We start from the raw sequence: 17,784 nt of genomic DNA on the forward strand, positions 1-17,784 counted from the left end.
ATAGAATTACTAGAAAACACTAATTTCTAAAGTCTACTTTAGATTATCTATGTTATTCGCGTCAGAAGTCAAAGTGCTATTCTATTTGTAATCTTATGCGCCGTGTAACATGAAAAACACTTGACGAGTCTGAATACGCACGTATACAGGGTGTGTCCTGGGTAATAGTCGAAGATGTAAAGGGACATTCCTTGGCTTCTATGAAGAAAATGTCTTATAATTAAACGTATGTCCTAAAGAGCTTTGTAATCAAATCGCAGGGTGTCAAATTTTAAGGAAAAGAATGAAAATTGCGAAAATTTAAGAAAACGCTGAGAGACACTTTATTCTAATTTAGCGTGCATACATTGCACTAAGCTTAGCTTCATTCTATGTTAAATTTTTAGCCTATTTGCACTTACACTTGTATGGATCTTGTATTCCTTATTTACACTTTATTAGTCTTGTATTGATCTTATATTATTTACATTTCTTCCTCTTGCTCCTCTTCTTTCTCTCCTTTTTCTCTCTTTAAACTTCGCAACTTGCTTTCTCTTTCCATCCATAGCTTTCTTATAGTATCCCCTTTTACCGCATCTATAATTCGTCGCTCCATATCTTATTCCTTATTTCTTTATTGTTTTTCCCTAATTTCTTGAACCGGTGTGATGTCATACTACATTCCTCTATGTAATGCTCAAGGCTATCCGATCTCGTATTGCAAAAGACACATTTTCTTTCGTTTTCTTCTAGCCAATGTTTATTTATATCTTTCCAGATTACCGCGTCTCAAATTCATGAACGCTCTAATCTTGTCGCCTATATCATGCTCAAAAAGCATCTTATAAAGAAACCTACGCGCGGTGTGATAATTTTTGGTAGATTATTTGCAAAACAAAACTTGTTATCTGCGACGATTGACCGATGAACTGCATTAATCTGTTTTATTTTTATCTCCGCCTCTCTTTCTCTCGTTTCCCATTGACTTGGTAAGATTATCGTAAGAGGATCGTAATTTTGTCGGTTTGTAACGACTTCTAGTCATAATTTCAATTAACTCCGGCTGTGCAATTAAACGCGATGCAATTATGCGAACGCATCGCTGTGCTGCGAGTAAACGTCAGCACGCGGAAATACGTCGGTTCTACCTGCCTGGTGAATATTCTATCGCGAGAAAGAGTTTATATCGTGTGCAGAAATCTACATACTGAAATTTTCGAGTGGCGTGCGATATCCCTCGGCCGTGCATCTATAATGACGCATCCCGTGTACTGCTGTTCAAAACAGTTACGTTACTCATCGGTTGTATCTAACGTCGATGTTTAAAACGCACGCATATCGCCTCCGATGATCTAAATGCGATCGTTATCGTTTCTTTCTACGACAGTTTAATCGCCGGCAATTCATCGTGGTCTTCCATTCGGCGTGCAGTTTTGCCAGGTTTTTTTAATTAGGGTAATTTGCCGTTCACAACAAATCGATCATAAGATAAAAGCCCGAAGCGTGCGGTTTAACTCGCGAAAGCGTGCTCGCGTTGTAGCACGTTGTCCTCTTAATTAGCACGCGCGAGACTTTTACCTTCGAGCGTTAACTCGGGTGTCAAATCGAGAGCATCGCGGCCACGTCGTTGCCACGTGCTCGAGGGAGGGAAGAAAAGCCGGAGACCCGTGGTCAAAACGGTCAGCAACACCAGGGGCCCGATTCTCGAAATCATTCGAAGAAGAAACGTATACGAACTATTCTGCTCTGACAGAAAAGTTGAAAGCCGATTGGTTAAAGCCATGCGAATAGCCAATCAACTTGCGACTTTTCTGTAAGAGCAGAATTTTCGCATACGTTTCTCCTTCGAATATATTCAAGAATCGAGCCCCAGGTGCGAATTCATAAAGTTTCCCCCAGGGTGAGTCAGCGAGAACGTTTCTCGGCGGAAGAGATTAAAATCGAAATAACTTTTTTTTTCAATCTTGCGCAATTATAGATACGTTCCCGTCTATCGTTTTGTAATGGCGGGTGCGCGCTGTAAAATCTCATAGTGGGGTAAAAGCAATTAGTGATTCTTGTGCCACATATATCGTGTAATTATAAATCCCCGTCTCGCAATTTCCACGAGTGACAAGTTCCCAGTCTCGCTGCAAAATAGGCGACGCGTGAAAGCATGCTTAGCGGCTATTCGATGCTCCCCTTTCCTCTGCTTTTGCATAAAGTATTTCGCTCGTCGGGCCGGATACTCGCCTTCCGAGCTCGTGACGTTCGGACAGGAAAAAATCTTCGAATTGTGTCGCGCCCTTAATTTTATTATTGTCCGTTTGTAAAATTGTTTTTATACAAAACTATGATCATTTGGAGAAAAAATTCGCGATGAAACCTATGGTCATGGTCCGGAAAGGTTGTCCAACGTTTTACAATAAGTTTTCGGAATATTCGTACACACACTGAGAAAAATTTCCATCGGATAGACCGATTAAATAGTGTTTCCGATGGTTAATTTTTCCGATTACGTTTTCCGATTAAATTATGGACACATCCGATGAAATTTATCCGATGAAATGCAGTTAACGATGAAATTTGGTTGACAAACCGATCATACTTTTCATCGGATATACAATTTAATCGGATATATCCGTTTGTTCTTATGTAATTGGATTATCCGATAATATTTAATCGGACATTTTTCTCAGTGCATCATTCCTTTGCTTTAACAACGTGTCGCTGCATATATCCGTGAGCGAAAGCCATAATTTCTCGCATGATAGACTGTATTTCTGAAATTTATCAACATCGGACAACCTTTCTGACCACGACTGTACACGGAGAGAATTTTCTCTTAGAATTCACTTTGAAAATCATGCAATCGTGGGACAACGTGGTACTTCGAAGAACTTTGTGAGAGTTTTCTGAAAGTTTACCATACATTTTACTACTAAAATATATACTGGGAGTCTTCTTCGAGTGATTAGTTGAAATAAAAACATCATGGAAAACAATTATTCGACGCGTCTGGCAATTACACAACGTTTCGACCGAGAATTCCGGTCCTTTTCAAATGAAAAGGACGTCTTGATTACATCCTGAAGTCAGACAAGTGCCAACCAGTCTGAATCTGAAGAATGTCCATCAAGAAATATAAGGAAAAATGAAAATTCCATTTTCCGTATAACATCGATCGCACTAAACTCGGAATAGAACTACCGTCTGTTCACACCAACGTATCGCAATCATTGCTATCGTTGGTGCGAACAGACGGTCGTTCCGAGTCTCCATTACATGATTTTCAGGATTAATTTTAGGAGAAAATTCTCTCCTAGTGTAGAAAATCCTTTGCATATAGGAAAAGGATCGGACGTGAAATTGAGCCGCGTGTCGGAGATGATCGCGATCGCGGCCGCATGTTGCCGAGACGCACGAAGCGTTGAAAAATGCTCCCATCAGACTAAACGGTACTCGACTGCGGGCCTCGTCGCGGCGAGGACTTCGGAGTTCGTCTCGACTGCGATCCGTGGAGGAGGCTGCAACGGGAGACTCGGCTCTCCCGGCTCTCCTCTCTTTCGGTGCACGAGAAATCGGGGAATACGTTACCCTCCTCGTACCTCACGCGTCCATTATGGTTCATCGCCGTTGCGCGTGTGAGAACGAGGAAGTGCTCCTCCGACAGTTATTCGGTAACGCTTCGTGTTACGAGCTAACGGATTACCGCTGGAAGTGAGACACACGCGGGTTCGCTCCTTTCTTTTTTTTTTTATCGCGAATTTATTCCGTAATCACTTCACGAGATCTTGCGGTTTATGTAGATTCAGATTTCAAGTTTCACTTATAACGAAGATGCATCTGCCAAAGGTCGATGCCACGTTACAGTAACTTGGAACATGTCACTGAAACTACGAAAGTTTAATATCGAGAAAATGAGCAGGCAAGGTATCTTCTGCTTCGATTTGTGTTAATCGTTTTTACGCACAGATGTAGATATATATATTTTTTATATATATTGATACTGTGTTTTAAGACTGACAAATCAAGTCGGCGCACAGTTCTCGATTTCGAATACTGTCACGATAGGTGGCACTCGAGAATCAACATTAGACTGTTTATTGCGATGAGTATTGCCATGTGCGTCGGTGGTCGAATTGGTTGAGACGCCCGCCTAGCGAGAGGAAGGTCCAGGTTCAAACCCTGGCCGAGGTGATATTTTTTCGCAATAAATTTAGAATAGAATATTTAGACACTGCCATCCTGTCACGGCTCAGAGTCCTTTAAATTCTTTGAAATTTGTGTTTAACACATACGAGCTTTACTAATTTATATATATATATTTTTATACATCAATTGAAGATAAACGCGATGAAAGAAAGACCTCTGCAAGAGGGACCTTCGTTTGTAGCGCAATGAAATTGCCGGGAACTGTCTGGGAATGTGCTGTAACCATGTGATTTCATTGTTTAAATTCCGTATTTCGGTCAAGGTTTTGCAAAAGTTGCACTTAAGTAATACATAATACGGGAGTCTTTCTCTTGGTTACAAGCTTCAAACGATGCACCATTTGCATATATTTGACGTGCATAATTAAATCACCAATTGCAAAATTCAATCAAGTTCGATCGCTTATCATTGATTTCTTAATTCGCACATATCTCTCATTTTATCTTCGACGTCACGACCAGTTATTGTTAAACGAGATCTAAAGTGCAAACTAATAAAATACGAAACATTTTATTACATACGTACATTACGTGAGCTACTTAAAGATATCGTTCGCACAAACATTAAAATGTGTGCTAGTTGTATTTAAGTTTATATTCTTTATATTTAAATATCAATATTTATGGCGCCAATCTTAAAAGCATGAGCGACGATATAAAAAAATAAGGATGACAAAACAATGACTGACCGCTCGGAATCGCGGAATCAATGGGGCGGTAACTGATATACATACGTGCAGCTTTTACTCTGATATAAGCGAGAGCGATTATGCGCGAAAGCCATAACGTGAGATTTTCTCGGGCACGGGTCGTGGAAAGTCGATTGAAGAAAAAAAAAGTAGATGTGCGCGAGAGCTGCTTAAGAAATCTCTATTTTCACGATGACTTACCGCATTTACATATCAATGCTTTACCCCATTAATATTGAAATGCGTGATATAAAGTTATCGAACGTGTAGCACATATACGTATATCTCCATATTTATTTACGAGCACATTGTTAGCATTAATGACACAAAGCTGTTGAGACTGAAAGATCAATTTAGTTGACGACTTATTCTATGCTTTACTACACGAGTATATTAAATAAAAATAAGATTAGAAAATACATTATATGTGTCGATACAACTCAACATTTATTCTGTGTCTATTATTACTGACACTTGGTTTTTATCGTTTACAGTTCAGAAGGCCAAGGACTTGCTGACTAAAGGAAAGCACAGTGAGTACGATATTTGTATCTTGAATACACTTGTAAATTTTTCCTCTCCCATTAACGGTCATTTTATTTGTGAGAATTTGTGAGAAAAATATAAGTAACGAGACACCGAGTGTTTACGTACAACATTTTAATTAACGTGAAATTAATTGAGTCGTAAAAAGTGTTTGATCTTTTAACGCCCGGAGCATCCTGATCTCTCAATAATCCAGCTGTCACCTGTTTTCTCCCGTGCATCATCACGTTTCTTACCTACCTGCACGTTATTCGCGTGTTCGCGCCGATACCGAGTGACCTCGTATTCCGCGGCTATTTTAGGTCATGAATCATCCGGTTTTCGCTGGCAAAGCGATCAGAGTTTGCAGAACAATACGCACAAATTTTCGTACGTCGTTACTTGGATTATATCAACGGAAACTCGAATTTCGTCCAGTGCGAAGTGCACAATCCCGTTTGCAGAATTTCCGTCGCGAAATTTTATGCCATTTTATTCATTGAGAAATCGACGACCTACTAAAATTAAATAACGAGAGCATGTCAAGTAAGAAGAGTATTCAAAATAAAGACATATTGCATATTTTAGTCAACTCCGAGGACGGAAAATAACAAATTTCTAGCATGAGATGGGTGCAAGTTATAAAGTTTGTCAAGACATTTTGCTGATTTGAAGCAACCAATTGACACAGAAATTTTACAACGCGTATTTTAAAATGCTCGGTAGAACTTTTACATGTTGGCGCACCGACTTTTGCAGCCAATTCAACGTGAGCGCGTATGCTATCTTCTCGACCTAATAATCAGTGTAATTGCGCGACGAGTTAATGACTTCCCGATGCGCGTCCACGATACACGCGTTGTGACATTACTATGCTTATTTAGCTGCAATGTAAAATAAGCAAACGCCACGTTGCTAACGAGAGACCATATATTACATTTAATGATAGGTTTCCATCTGTATGGAGAGATATTTTGAAGCGTGTCGATAGCGTGTCATACGCTGTCGGATTAAATTACCTTTTCATTATCTACGTGCAAAGGCGAAATGAATTGCCCCAATTTTACCAATTTCTATCTGCGTATTATTTTATTAATATGCAAGCCAGTGTGAGCAAACGAACGGAGGTAACTACAGTCAAGACCAAAGCCGAGAATTTTCTCTTTTTAACGGGAATATTAAGCGAACGTGTTGCGACGGCCAGACGTGTTTTCTTACCCAGTTGAGACCTTTAATTCCCGTTACACACATCTCATTGATCTCCCGACCTCGCTCCCGGTCGACACCCGATCCTCGCCCACGTTGCGGTACGACACGCCGAATTGTACATGTACGTACGCAGAGACCAACGATTGCTTCGTGACGATCGCACTCGGCAAGGAAAAGTACCAGACGTCGGTGAAGGAGAAGGCTACCAAGGACGTGGAATGGCACGAGGAATGCGAGCTGCAGATCCCGGAGCAGGGAAACACCGCGGAAATCGTCCTCACCGCCCTGCACCGCAACTTCCTGGGTGTCGACGAGTTCCTCGGCACCGTCAGCGTACCGCTCTCCAGCTTCGACGTGTACGAGAGGCCCAAGAACAGATGGTGTGTTTTCGATAGCGTTAATTGCAAATTGCCTTTCATGCAAATCTCTCCCACACTCGCCACCCACGGAAAAATTGCTCGGGAAAGAGAAACCGTTTATGGCGTACCGCCTATCTCATTAATCACTCGCATTCCTTTTTGCATTCCTATAGCGTGATGTTATTGACCACTCATCTTGTATGGCAATCAATTTTTCATACGGCCAAATATGAATTTAACGTAGGGCAACTTATACTTTCTCACCTTACAATTAATGCTGTTTGTATTTACTTTCTTCGTCCATATTTTTGTCTTCAACATATTTACGGCATTTTATAAATTTCACATAGATTATTAATAAGTAAAATGTTTTCGATCATTAGTGTTTAGGATTTGCTGTTAAAATTTTCCAAACAACACGTACGTCTTACAGATGTCTTGTAGACATGCGTGCTGTACGGGTTTGCTTTATGAAAACAACATTTTACTCGTTGTCTTTGGATTTGTGAGGGAATAAATGCGCTTGTATTAGGTACGCTCTTAACAGCAAACCAGGTAAAGAGAACACGAAAGAGAGAGGCGAGCTGGAGGTGAAGATCGGCTTTATCGTAAAGGCTGGAAGTTTGACCGACCTAAGTAAGAAGGAGCGTCACAAAAGCTCCCTGGGACAATTGTCCACGGCCGCGCAGTCGATCGGCGGCAGTTTGCTCAGTATCGGCAGCCTCGAGAAGCGCAAAGGCCTAAAAAAATTAGCCAAGTCAATCGGGAACAAAGTCAAAGGCAAGAGCAAGAATCGGCTCGATGGGAATAATCTGGACGAGAAGGAGGAACGCGAATTCAAAATCACACGACAGGAACCGGGTGAAGCTGATCCCGGAGTTATCAGCGAAGACGAAGACGAATTCACGGTAAGTGGAGGCAAGAACGATATCGTCAATATTTGTATTTAATATCTGATAATGATGTTCTATTAAAACCGCTGTGTTAATCCCGACGAGTGGAGGTTTGATTAATTTTATCATTTCTAGTTTACAAAATATATACTTAAGATACATAAACAATAGTCGAAATAAAGAGAAATAAATTTGTTGAACATATGTTTCAGTTACTTTAATTTGTTGTAGTTTGACGATTTGTCCCACAAAAGCTCGGCCTCGTCGCTGAACGCACCCGTGTACCCGGGTGTTAACAGCGGCAACACCAACAGCACCTCGAATGGCTTGCAGAGCAATGTCTTCAGAGAGGTGCACACGCCACCGGTACCAATTAACGCCGCGCCGAGCAAACCGCCGCGATTTGCCATGAGTGCGTCTACCACGAATCTGTCCAGGGTCGACAATTTGACGAAGGACGACGAGTGGGGTTTGAAGCTCTACGGCAAGCAGGCCAGCAGTGTGCCTAAAAGGTAAAAATGTTCGAAGGCGTTTCAAAGATATTTATCTTGAACAGAAATAGGAAAGAAGTAGAAAAAAAAACGCATTTTACGATTCAATAAATGCTTACAATTACTAACACAAAATTATATCGTTAGTAAAAATATAACACGTAGAGTTATTAAGTAAAACGTGTCAACATAATGAAGTAATGCCTGCGCATGTTGCGCCCGTCAGATGGGGAAGCAAGCCTAAGATTGTGGTGGATGAGCCGCAGGATAACAAACGCGACGTATCGCCTGTTCGTTCGCAATCACCAGTCGCATCAAGGTTGAGAGATCTTCCGGAACCGCCCAGCCCGGCGCCGAGAGAAATTCTTCATCCGAGGAATAAGGACGAGAAATTCGCAAGCAAGGAGAAGCTCGCCGCCAGCAAGGAGAAGCTTGCGAAGGAAGACAAGCCGAAGGATAAGAAGGACGAGAAGTATGGCCCGCGAAGTCCCAAGGAGGAAAAGCACGCGAAAAAGGACAAGAAGAAGGACAAGGAGGGTAAATTCAAAGATGCCAATGACGAGAATCACCTGTCTTCCGAAAGAATCATCATCGGTGGCGAGGACGCCGTTAAGAACGCCGCGAATTCCAAGAGTCGCCTGCCGCACGAGGTCCTTAACCAGTTCGACGGAAAATCGAGAGAAGTAAATGTCGAAGCATCAAAGTGTTCCTAATTCATTTTTATTATTTTCTTGAAGTGACTTTTTTTCTCACGAGACAAATTTCTCGTTGCAAGACAATTACCGTTTTAGTCTAACCAAAACACTTTGCTTGTAGGATCTAATCGAACTGGCGTTGCAACTGCAGACGCAAGTCACGGAGAAGAACAAGAGACTCAGCGATCTGGAGGATTATATCGACGCGCTACTCTTACGCGTAATCGAATGCTCTCCGCGATTACTCCAGAATCCGTATCAGAGGCGATTGTCATCCCCCGGGAACCAGTAAAGAGACAAATTTGCGAAGCTTTCCTCCACTCGGGGATCATTCCCTTTTCACGCCTTAGTGATACTTTTACCTAGACATGACTGACAAGTTGCAAGTGGCTATTTGTTATTAACATTGCCCTATATTCTAATTTATTTTCTTTTATGCATCATAACTTGAAGGAAAAGATATAAGCGTTCTCGCAGCAGCTTGCGAAATCCATTTCTTCGTATTTATTTATAATATCCGCGAGATTGTAGAACAATCAAGTGATGACAAGTATAAGATAGTAATTCACTTATTATCGATACGAACAAAAAATGGGGTGTGGCTGTCAGTTGAAAATGAGTTGCATTTCACGTAATCCCCCGTCTTCCCAATAAGCAAAAGTGTCCCAAGTTCGACAGTTCGTTGTGTTCGTTGGCGATCGAGATTTCCGTCCAAACGAACTTGCGAGGAAACATACAGCGAACACGAATGTATCTCTCTTATAATTATCCGTATAAGTTACCTAAGAATACTTTTTTTTCTAAGTAAGTAAAAGTTCTGACGGGGCGAGAAGCTTCGCGAGAAATAAACGCAGGAAAACACGTGCCTTCCGTCTTGTACGCACTCGCATTAATTCGAACCATGCCTTGTTAACTAAAGCACTGTTTAATTACGAGCATTGAATAAAAAGAATATACAGATAATACAAGAACGATATTAAAGTGTCGTTCACTCGAAATCGCATCCCGATCAGCTTTTAACGTTATTTCGCCGATACTGAATTAACGTTACGCAAATGAGAGACTGTTGAAATTCCCGGTCGAAGGTCAAGTTAGGTCAGCGGCGGATTCCGAGCTGGCGGCGCTGGCGCTCGCGGCAATTTCGTGCGCGAGCGAGAGTTCGAGCCATCGGGGATGTTCGCGTAGCGCGGTCGAGGAGCCCTTTCGCGTGTCCCGTACGCGACTTTCAGGACCAGCCCGTCGCGAGGACCGCACGACGATGACGGACGGCACCGGGAACGAGGACTCGGCGGCGTTCAACTCCATATCCGGTAAGCCGGCCATCCGCCGCGCGACACCGGCCTTTGGAGGTTAGGTTAGATTTGTCGGGGAGCAGCGGGTTTTTCGGATGCGCTCGCGCGCCCCTCGACGGGACATTTTCTCCCGCGGGTGTCGGTCAGTTAGCCCGGTCGCTTTCCTCGCCGCGGAGAGCGAATTCGCCGCGACGACGCCGGGGCCGTCCGTGACAGGTAGTCGAGTTTACGCGCGTACACCATGTGCTCCCGACTTCGCGTCCGATTGCCCGGCGTTGTTTAATCGCGTCGCGTCACGAAAAGATCCGTCGCACCTCCGACTTGGAGTTAAATCTTGAACCGTTAATGTGTTACAGACGTAGGCAAAGCCAACGCCGGCACAGCAGGTGCGGTGGTTTTATATTCGACCGCACTGGCGTGGCGAGCCCAGTTCCACCGCAGCCTCACGCGCGCCAGCGTCTCGGAGTCGTCGGACGAGGAGGAGGAGGATCTGTCCCAGTATCAGTTCGCGGACGATCTCGAATACCTCAGGTCACTGGATCCGAGAGACTGGAAGGATCAGGATCACTATGCCGTTCTAGGGATAAAAGACCTCAGGCACCGAGCGACCGAAGATCTCATCAAGAGAGCTTGTACGTAAAGTATGCCCCGTTAGAAGAATGTAGATGTAAACGCTGACTCGAGATTGACAACAAGTTGAGTATATGTCTAATACGTGAATTGCAGACAAGCTGAAGATATTGAAGCACCATCCCGACAAGCGCAAGGCGATGGGCGAAGAGATCCGACCAGACGACGACTACTTTACGTGTATCACTCGTGCCTGGGAGACCCTCGGGAGTCAAGCCAAGAGGCGAAGCTACGACAGCGTGGATCCTTACTTCGACGACAGTCTGCCAGAAGAGAAGGACTGTCGGAACAAGTTTTTCGAGGTGCTGGGTAAAGCCTTTAAAGAGAATTCGCGGTGGTCCGCGAAGAAGCCGGTGCCGCAACTGGGTGGGCCGTTCACGCCGCGAGAGAAGGTGGAACAGTTCTACTCGTTTTGGTACGACTTTGATTCCTGGCGCGAGTACTCGTATCTCGACGAGGAAGACAAGGAGAGTGGTCAAGAGTAAGTACGACAAATCACAGAATTTCCTTTGAGGGAAATTACGGCATAGTGTTTCACGACGAAATTAATTGCAGCCGGGACATGCGCAAATGGATCGAGAAGAAGAACAAAGCCACGAGAGCGAAACGGAAAAAAGAGGAGATGACGCGAATACGTACTTTAGTGGACATGGCTTACAATATAGATCCTAGGATAAAGAAATTCCAGCAAGATGATAAAGATAAGAAGAACGCAGTGAAGAGGGCGAAGCAGGAGGCAGCAAAGGCCAGGCAACAGGAAGAAGAGAGAATAGCACGGGACGCAGCAGAGAAGGAGAGACTGGAGAAGGAGAAAAGAGAATCCGAGGAAAGGGCGAAGCAAGACGCACTGAAGCAGGAGCGAGAACTACAGAAGAAGGCGTTACGCAAAGAAAGGAAGGCGTTCAGGGATTTTTGCAAGGCAAACCATTACTTTGCTAAAAGTTCAGAAGAGAGTCTTCGACACATGGAGAGCGTAGAGAAGATCTGTGAGCTGTTTAAGCTCGTGCAGCTGGAAGAGGCGATGAAGAATCTTCAGACCAACGGTAGATCCGCGTTTTTGAGCGTTGTCGAAGAGGCTGAAAGAAGAATCGAGGAGGAACGTCGCATAAATGTGATAAGTAACGATGCAAGAAACACACCTGATAAACAGACCAAGACCTGTACCGCACCTTGGAGTGAGACCGACTTGCAGCTCTTGATAAAAGCTGTCAACCTGTTCCCTGCCGGTACCAATCAACGTTGGGAAGTAGTAGCCAATTTTATCAATCAACACAGCAGTTCCACCAGTGGAGTTGTTCGCGACGCCAAGGAAGTTCTGGCAAAGGCCAAGAGTCTACAGTCGACCGACTTTAGCAAATCGAGTTTAAAAGAACAGGCGAATAAGAAAGCCTTCGACAACTTCATCGCTGAGAAAAAAAGCAAGGAAGCTATCGAAGAAAGAATGCCAGCCGTCACGGAGCGCCTAGACCATCCAATCGCGAACGGAGTAACCGCTGAACCCAAGGAGATTAAAAAGGAACCTGTCCCGTGGACGCCGGGTGAACAAAAACTCTTGGAACAAGCATTGAAAACTTATCCGACAACAGTTCCGGACAGATGGGATCAAATCGCAGCGTGTATACCTACTAGAACGAAAAAGGAATGTATGAAGAGATACAAGGTAAACATTAAGAAAAGAACGTGTTACATGACTTATATCATTGCACAATCCAAGTTTGCAGTCTTAAAGTTTTATATTATATCAACTTAACCTTACTTAAACCTTACTTAAACATAGTTATATAAATGGTCACTATAAAGTTTTTTTTTTAAGAAAAGGAAAAAAGATAAAGTACGATATTTTAAATAATTATATCAAGCATTACATTAGCTTAATGCATAATGAACCGAGCTACAAGTTTGTTTCTCTTTGTTGCAGGAATTGGTCGAGCTCGTGAAAGCGAAGAAGGCGGCGCAGATGACGAAATAATATTAACTGCACGCTAAGCTCGAAATTTCCTTCTAACTTATTGAACTCTAGTTCAATTTCGCGATTTCGATGGCTATTTCGTTCCTCGAAATGGATTTCTTCCCTAGAAAATTATAAACGAAATTTAAGACTGGAGGACAAGAACCTTAGCTTACTCATTGAGTGCCAGTTCGCGTGCATACTTGTGCCTTTCTACAGCCGATACAGAAATCAGTTGCACGGCATACAGAGAAATTCAACCTGTTTTGTTCAGTCGATCCTGCGATACGTTTTATTTCTACGCGCTGCACACTTTGAACGGATCTTTGAAGCAGTGCTGCCCGACCATTATTTCCACGAAGACGGAACTCGTTACTCAGGAGAATCTTCTGTGTATATTTATTTTTGGCAACAAATTTTTGCGATCGACCTACACTTCATATTGTAAGTATTGTAAAATAAAGAAGAGCTGCTGTCGTCGGAAAGAAGCAACGTTTGGAGGAGAACGATGGACTTTATAAATAAACGACAATGTTTTGGAAAGCGCCCGTTGGATAAAAATGCCCGACGATGATGTTCCTGTAGTCCCGGTCCGTGAGTACTTATCCTTTATCTATCCTGATTACATGAATCCTTCATTTGCCATAATTATATAAGCGTTTTTAATGACTAAAAGTGAAATAGTAATAGTAGTAGTAGTAGATACTACTGACTGAAAGTGAAATATTTGTCTTCATTTATATATGAAAATGATTTTACTCGTGATATATTTGTGAGTGGAATTTTACAAATGTGGCTATTCTCTCTATCGCCAAATGCAGGAAAACTATTTTTCGAGGACGATATGATAGGCTTTCGTGAAGAAATCTCGTTTCAGAGTCACCGTTCAATTTTATTTCCTATTTTTCTCACTCCATATTTCAACATTCCAAATTCGAAGTATCTCATATTGAAACACACGGCGTTGCACTGCTATAAATTTATGCGAACAGCGAAATATAATTAAGACGCGTCCTTCGACAAGTTCGTAGTGTCTGTACGCTACTAAAATCTAACAGAGTAGATGAATATAATTATTGTGCACTTTGCTCCATTATCATACGCATTAAACGCCGACCCTATCGAAAAGTTTCACGTCCTTTGTCACACTATACCCGACAATTATTATTAATTATTACAATTAATATTAATTCCCGGCTATTATTAATTTTATTTCAAACGTATCTAGCGCTATTTGTAACAAATAGATTGAAAAACAACTTGAATACAGTAGAAATACGCGATTGGTCCTGCTAAATTATATATCTTTCGCTTTCCGCGCATCTCATGAAAACATACATTTATATTTATGTGTGTGTCTATACAGAATTTTTTTTAGATAGAGCGAAAAATATTTTAGGGTAAACTTGGACAAATTTCGCGTCGGCTTTCTTTTTAAATCCCTCTCGACTGATTGGAATAGTTTTCCCCAATCACAGGTTCGTAATTTTTCTCGTGGGTTTAATTACACTACTTTCGACCGTTCCTCCCTGATCTTTTTCAGTCTTGGAATGGAAAATATTGGTCTTTCTATACGCGATTTACGATAAACCTCGTAATACTATACGGCGCATATTTTTCGCATTATCAGTTCATTACTGTTTCGCATTATTAGTTTATCACCGTTTATCGTAAACGGAACTTGATGCGTTTCGTTGTAACTTTGTTCCATTGTAAAACGGTATAAAAAGACAACCGTTAACGAAGGTAATACTAGAACGTTGGAAAATTAACTATTCTATTACGCATAAACGAAGTCGAGCTCATTTCGCGAGCAGTCTCTTTTTTTTCAATTTTAAACGGCGAATGAACTATCCCTCTTTTATCTCATTAGTTTCACCATCTAATCGCCAGATGATCATCTCGTAGAATCCAACGCCGATATCTTTCCTCTTCCTGAAAACTTTATTCACCCTAGAACTACCAACAACTATTGTACGTCTATTTCTACCATTGAATATACTGTATATAGTTCCTTGGAAAAAAAGATAAAGGAAAAAAATTAATTTAATCATTTGCGTATTGTAACAAAAGTCACGGAAAATTTCAGAAAATGCGTCGTTATGCCATTTTTTGATCGCGTTGGTTGTTCTAGTGTTAAATTCTAGCAAAATACGCACGTTCGTGCGTGCATGTGTGTGCGTATACATTTGTGTCAAGCATAAATTATGAAAGATCGATTGCACGGGGTTTTTAATTGCTATGACAATTTTTATTCAGACATCATAAGATATAAACAGACTTCGGATTTTTAAACATTAGTGGTTCTGGACCGTGTGGCGCTCCATTTACTTTTTTTGTGTTTTCTTTTTTGTATCTTCCGTCCGCGAGAGACGAGAGGAACAGACGGCGATCTATATTACCTTACAGAGCGTAAAAAATTCTGCCGCTACTTGTGGTCGTGTTTACGGACCCGTAGTCTCTGTAATTTACACTTACTGCTTCAGCATCGTCCAACTCTTCTCTAAAAATTTGGCATATGTATGTAGTGTATATATACATATACACTATATGTTTCATAATAACGGTTTCGCGTTATCACTTAAAGTGACGAAACTAACTGGAAGAAGGGCGGGATAATCGAGTAAAATTACAGAGCGTCAAACGTAGGATATGCAATTGATGATTAAAGGGACAGAACCAAAGATCAGGAACGAGATAAAGAAATCATTCATACATCGTGCGATCTACGAATCGATCGTCGACGCAAGTAAGGTCTCTTTGGCTTACAGCGTTAGGACAAGATAAAAGCGATATACGAAAGAAACGTAAGGCGGGAGAATAGATCGGTGGGTTGCACGTAGGAAAATTCGCGAAGAGAAGATGGGTGAGAGAGTGGAGTTCGCATTGGTCGTAGACAAGCCAGAAGGCTGCCGAGGAACGTGATTCTGAAAGTACTCCAAACTAGTAGTCCGTAGTAATTCGTATAACAATAAACCGATTTGTCAATCGCCCGGCGATTTCGCCCGAGATCGGCGAAACTCTGAGTTCTGACGTCTCTTCGGTTAAGACTCTAATTGGTTCTACTCCACGTGACAGCCTTTCTTTATTATTTTTCTTTTACGGCTCGACATTAGTATACAAACGGGAAAAATCGAAGCATTACACGACAAATCTCCAGAACCACGCCGATTGACGAGTACTTATAAAATTTACGAGAGCTTAAAAATTTGTCAACGTCTATAAGTTAACATTTACGTAGTTAGTTTCAGTGTCTATGCTCCGGTTTCCAATCTCACGTTTCTGCGTACCCCAAACGTCACTCGAATGACACACATCGACAACGCGATTTCTATATATTGCGATCGGATTTTATAAGTCTGAGATTGCATTGCTGCGACTGCTGCGAGTCTCGGTCTGCGGCTGCGTTCTTTTTACGAGTGAACTCTTTGTGCGTGAAAGGGGACCCGCGCTATTTCCAAACGATTTACTCCGAAAGACTTTGCGTCTTAAATTATCTCGAGAGCAACTTCCCGCTTATATCCTCTTCCACAATTCACACAATTATTCCATACAATTATTATAACATTACATTCAATATACATGTAATTATTTTACATTATGTATAAAAGTCGATAAAGTTCGCGCGCGCGCGAATCGTTTTATCTCGATTGACTCGTCTTTAACTGGACTTTCGCTTAACGTTATAAATTTTCTGCAAAGTTAGCAAACTTCGATCACTGTTAATTTCTCACAGCACAACAGAATGTTTTCGAGGCCAAACGTTTAGCCGATGGGAGCGAAACTTTTCGCTTAGCTCGTCGTTAATTAGAAATCGCCGGTAAATCTCTCGTAAGCGGCGCGCGTCCCCCGGAGATGAGACTGTCGGGAATATCTATGAAGTGGCTCTCCATATCGTTGAGCATGCACTTGAGTGGGTGTAATCGTGGATTGAGATAGAGAGAGAAAGAGATTCGTGATTCAGATCTTTGCATATCCGATCGTCGTCACGTCCGAGTTTACACTTTACATAATAAAAACCGTACATCGCGCGACCGCGTTTTCCCGAGAGGAAAATGTTGCGCGTACGCTCCACCTGCTTACCCCTGTCCCCGTTACGTCCCCGCCTCGCCCTCCCCATTACTCTCATTTGTATAGAGATTGCCATCTAGAGATATATAATATATATTTATATATATTTATATTAATATACTAATCTCGAATCTCTCGCAGCGCTAGTTTATCGGCCATTCATCCTCACGCATCTCAGCGGAAATATACGCGCGCAACGGTGTTATGTACACAATTACAAATACGAATAATAATATCTATATATCGTCACAACATATCGCCAGTAGTGTACAACACACTCGATTCGCAGCTCTCTCTCTCTCCTCGCGCAATAATAATTCGCAATAATAGTCGTTTACTTTGTCTAAGTTGATAAAAATCTTTCTCTGGTCCGAAAGAAGTTATAGATACTTAGGCACTTGTTATTTCATCTAGAATTTATATACGTATGAATCATGAGTTATAATTATCGTGCTAGTAACCGGTAATCATCGGAACAAGGACAACGAGAGTAATCAATAATGAGAACAATAAGAACGATCGTCCGCCGACGTGTTTCTCATCCTCCTTTAACCCCTTACGACCCCAACTTTTTATTTTAGCATTTTTATCCATCTTCCTCGTGCGTCTGTACACAGAGAGAATTTTCTCTTCAAATTTATCTTGAATATCTTGCGATTGTGGGACAACGTGAAATTTTGAAGAACCTTATGAGAGTTTTTTGAAATTTTACTATACATTTTACTAGTAAAATGTATATATAGTATAATGACTAGTGAAATGCATGGTAAAATTTCAGAAAACTCTCATAAAATTCTTTAAAATGCCGCG

General features: G+C 41.8%; 2 protein-coding genes across 2 annotated transcripts in view; both read left to right on the forward strand.

Moving 5' to 3' along the window:
- Positions 1 to 9,996, forward strand: part of LOC105568893 (rab11 family-interacting protein 2) — a 13,712-nt gene extending 3,716 nt beyond the window's left edge. The window contains exons 2-7 of the mRNA XM_012024911.1: positions 5,356 to 5,394; positions 6,729 to 6,975; positions 7,487 to 7,862; positions 8,079 to 8,359; positions 8,565 to 9,021; positions 9,155 to 9,996. Of these exons, the coding sequence (XP_011880301.1) occupies positions 5,356 to 5,394; positions 6,729 to 6,975; positions 7,487 to 7,862; positions 8,079 to 8,359; positions 8,565 to 9,021; positions 9,155 to 9,325 (1,571 nt within the window). The 3' untranslated portion in view covers positions 9,326 to 9,996. The remainder of the gene's footprint in view (positions 1 to 5,355; positions 5,395 to 6,728; positions 6,976 to 7,486; positions 7,863 to 8,078; positions 8,360 to 8,564; positions 9,022 to 9,154) is intronic.
- Positions 9,997 to 10,093: 97 nt separating this feature from the next.
- Positions 10,094 to 13,446, forward strand: LOC105568892 (dnaJ homolog subfamily C member 2). The gene is made up of 5 exons (XM_012024910.1): positions 10,094 to 10,343; positions 10,682 to 10,957; positions 11,052 to 11,436; positions 11,511 to 12,615; positions 12,874 to 13,446. The coding sequence occupies exons 1-5, from the start codon at positions 10,292 to 10,294 to the stop codon at positions 12,922 to 12,924; spliced, it is 1,869 nt and encodes a 622-aa protein (XP_011880300.1). The 5' UTR covers positions 10,094 to 10,291; the 3' UTR covers positions 12,925 to 13,446.
- Positions 13,447 to 17,784: the final 4,338 nt, after the last annotated feature.

This window comes from Vollenhovia emeryi, unplaced genomic scaffold, assembly GCF_000949405.1.
Source record: "Vollenhovia emeryi isolate VEMERY1.0 unplaced genomic scaffold, V.emery_V1.0 DF939127.1, whole genome shotgun sequence".
NCBI classification, from domain to species: Eukaryota; Metazoa; Arthropoda; class Insecta; order Hymenoptera; family Formicidae; genus Vollenhovia; species Vollenhovia emeryi.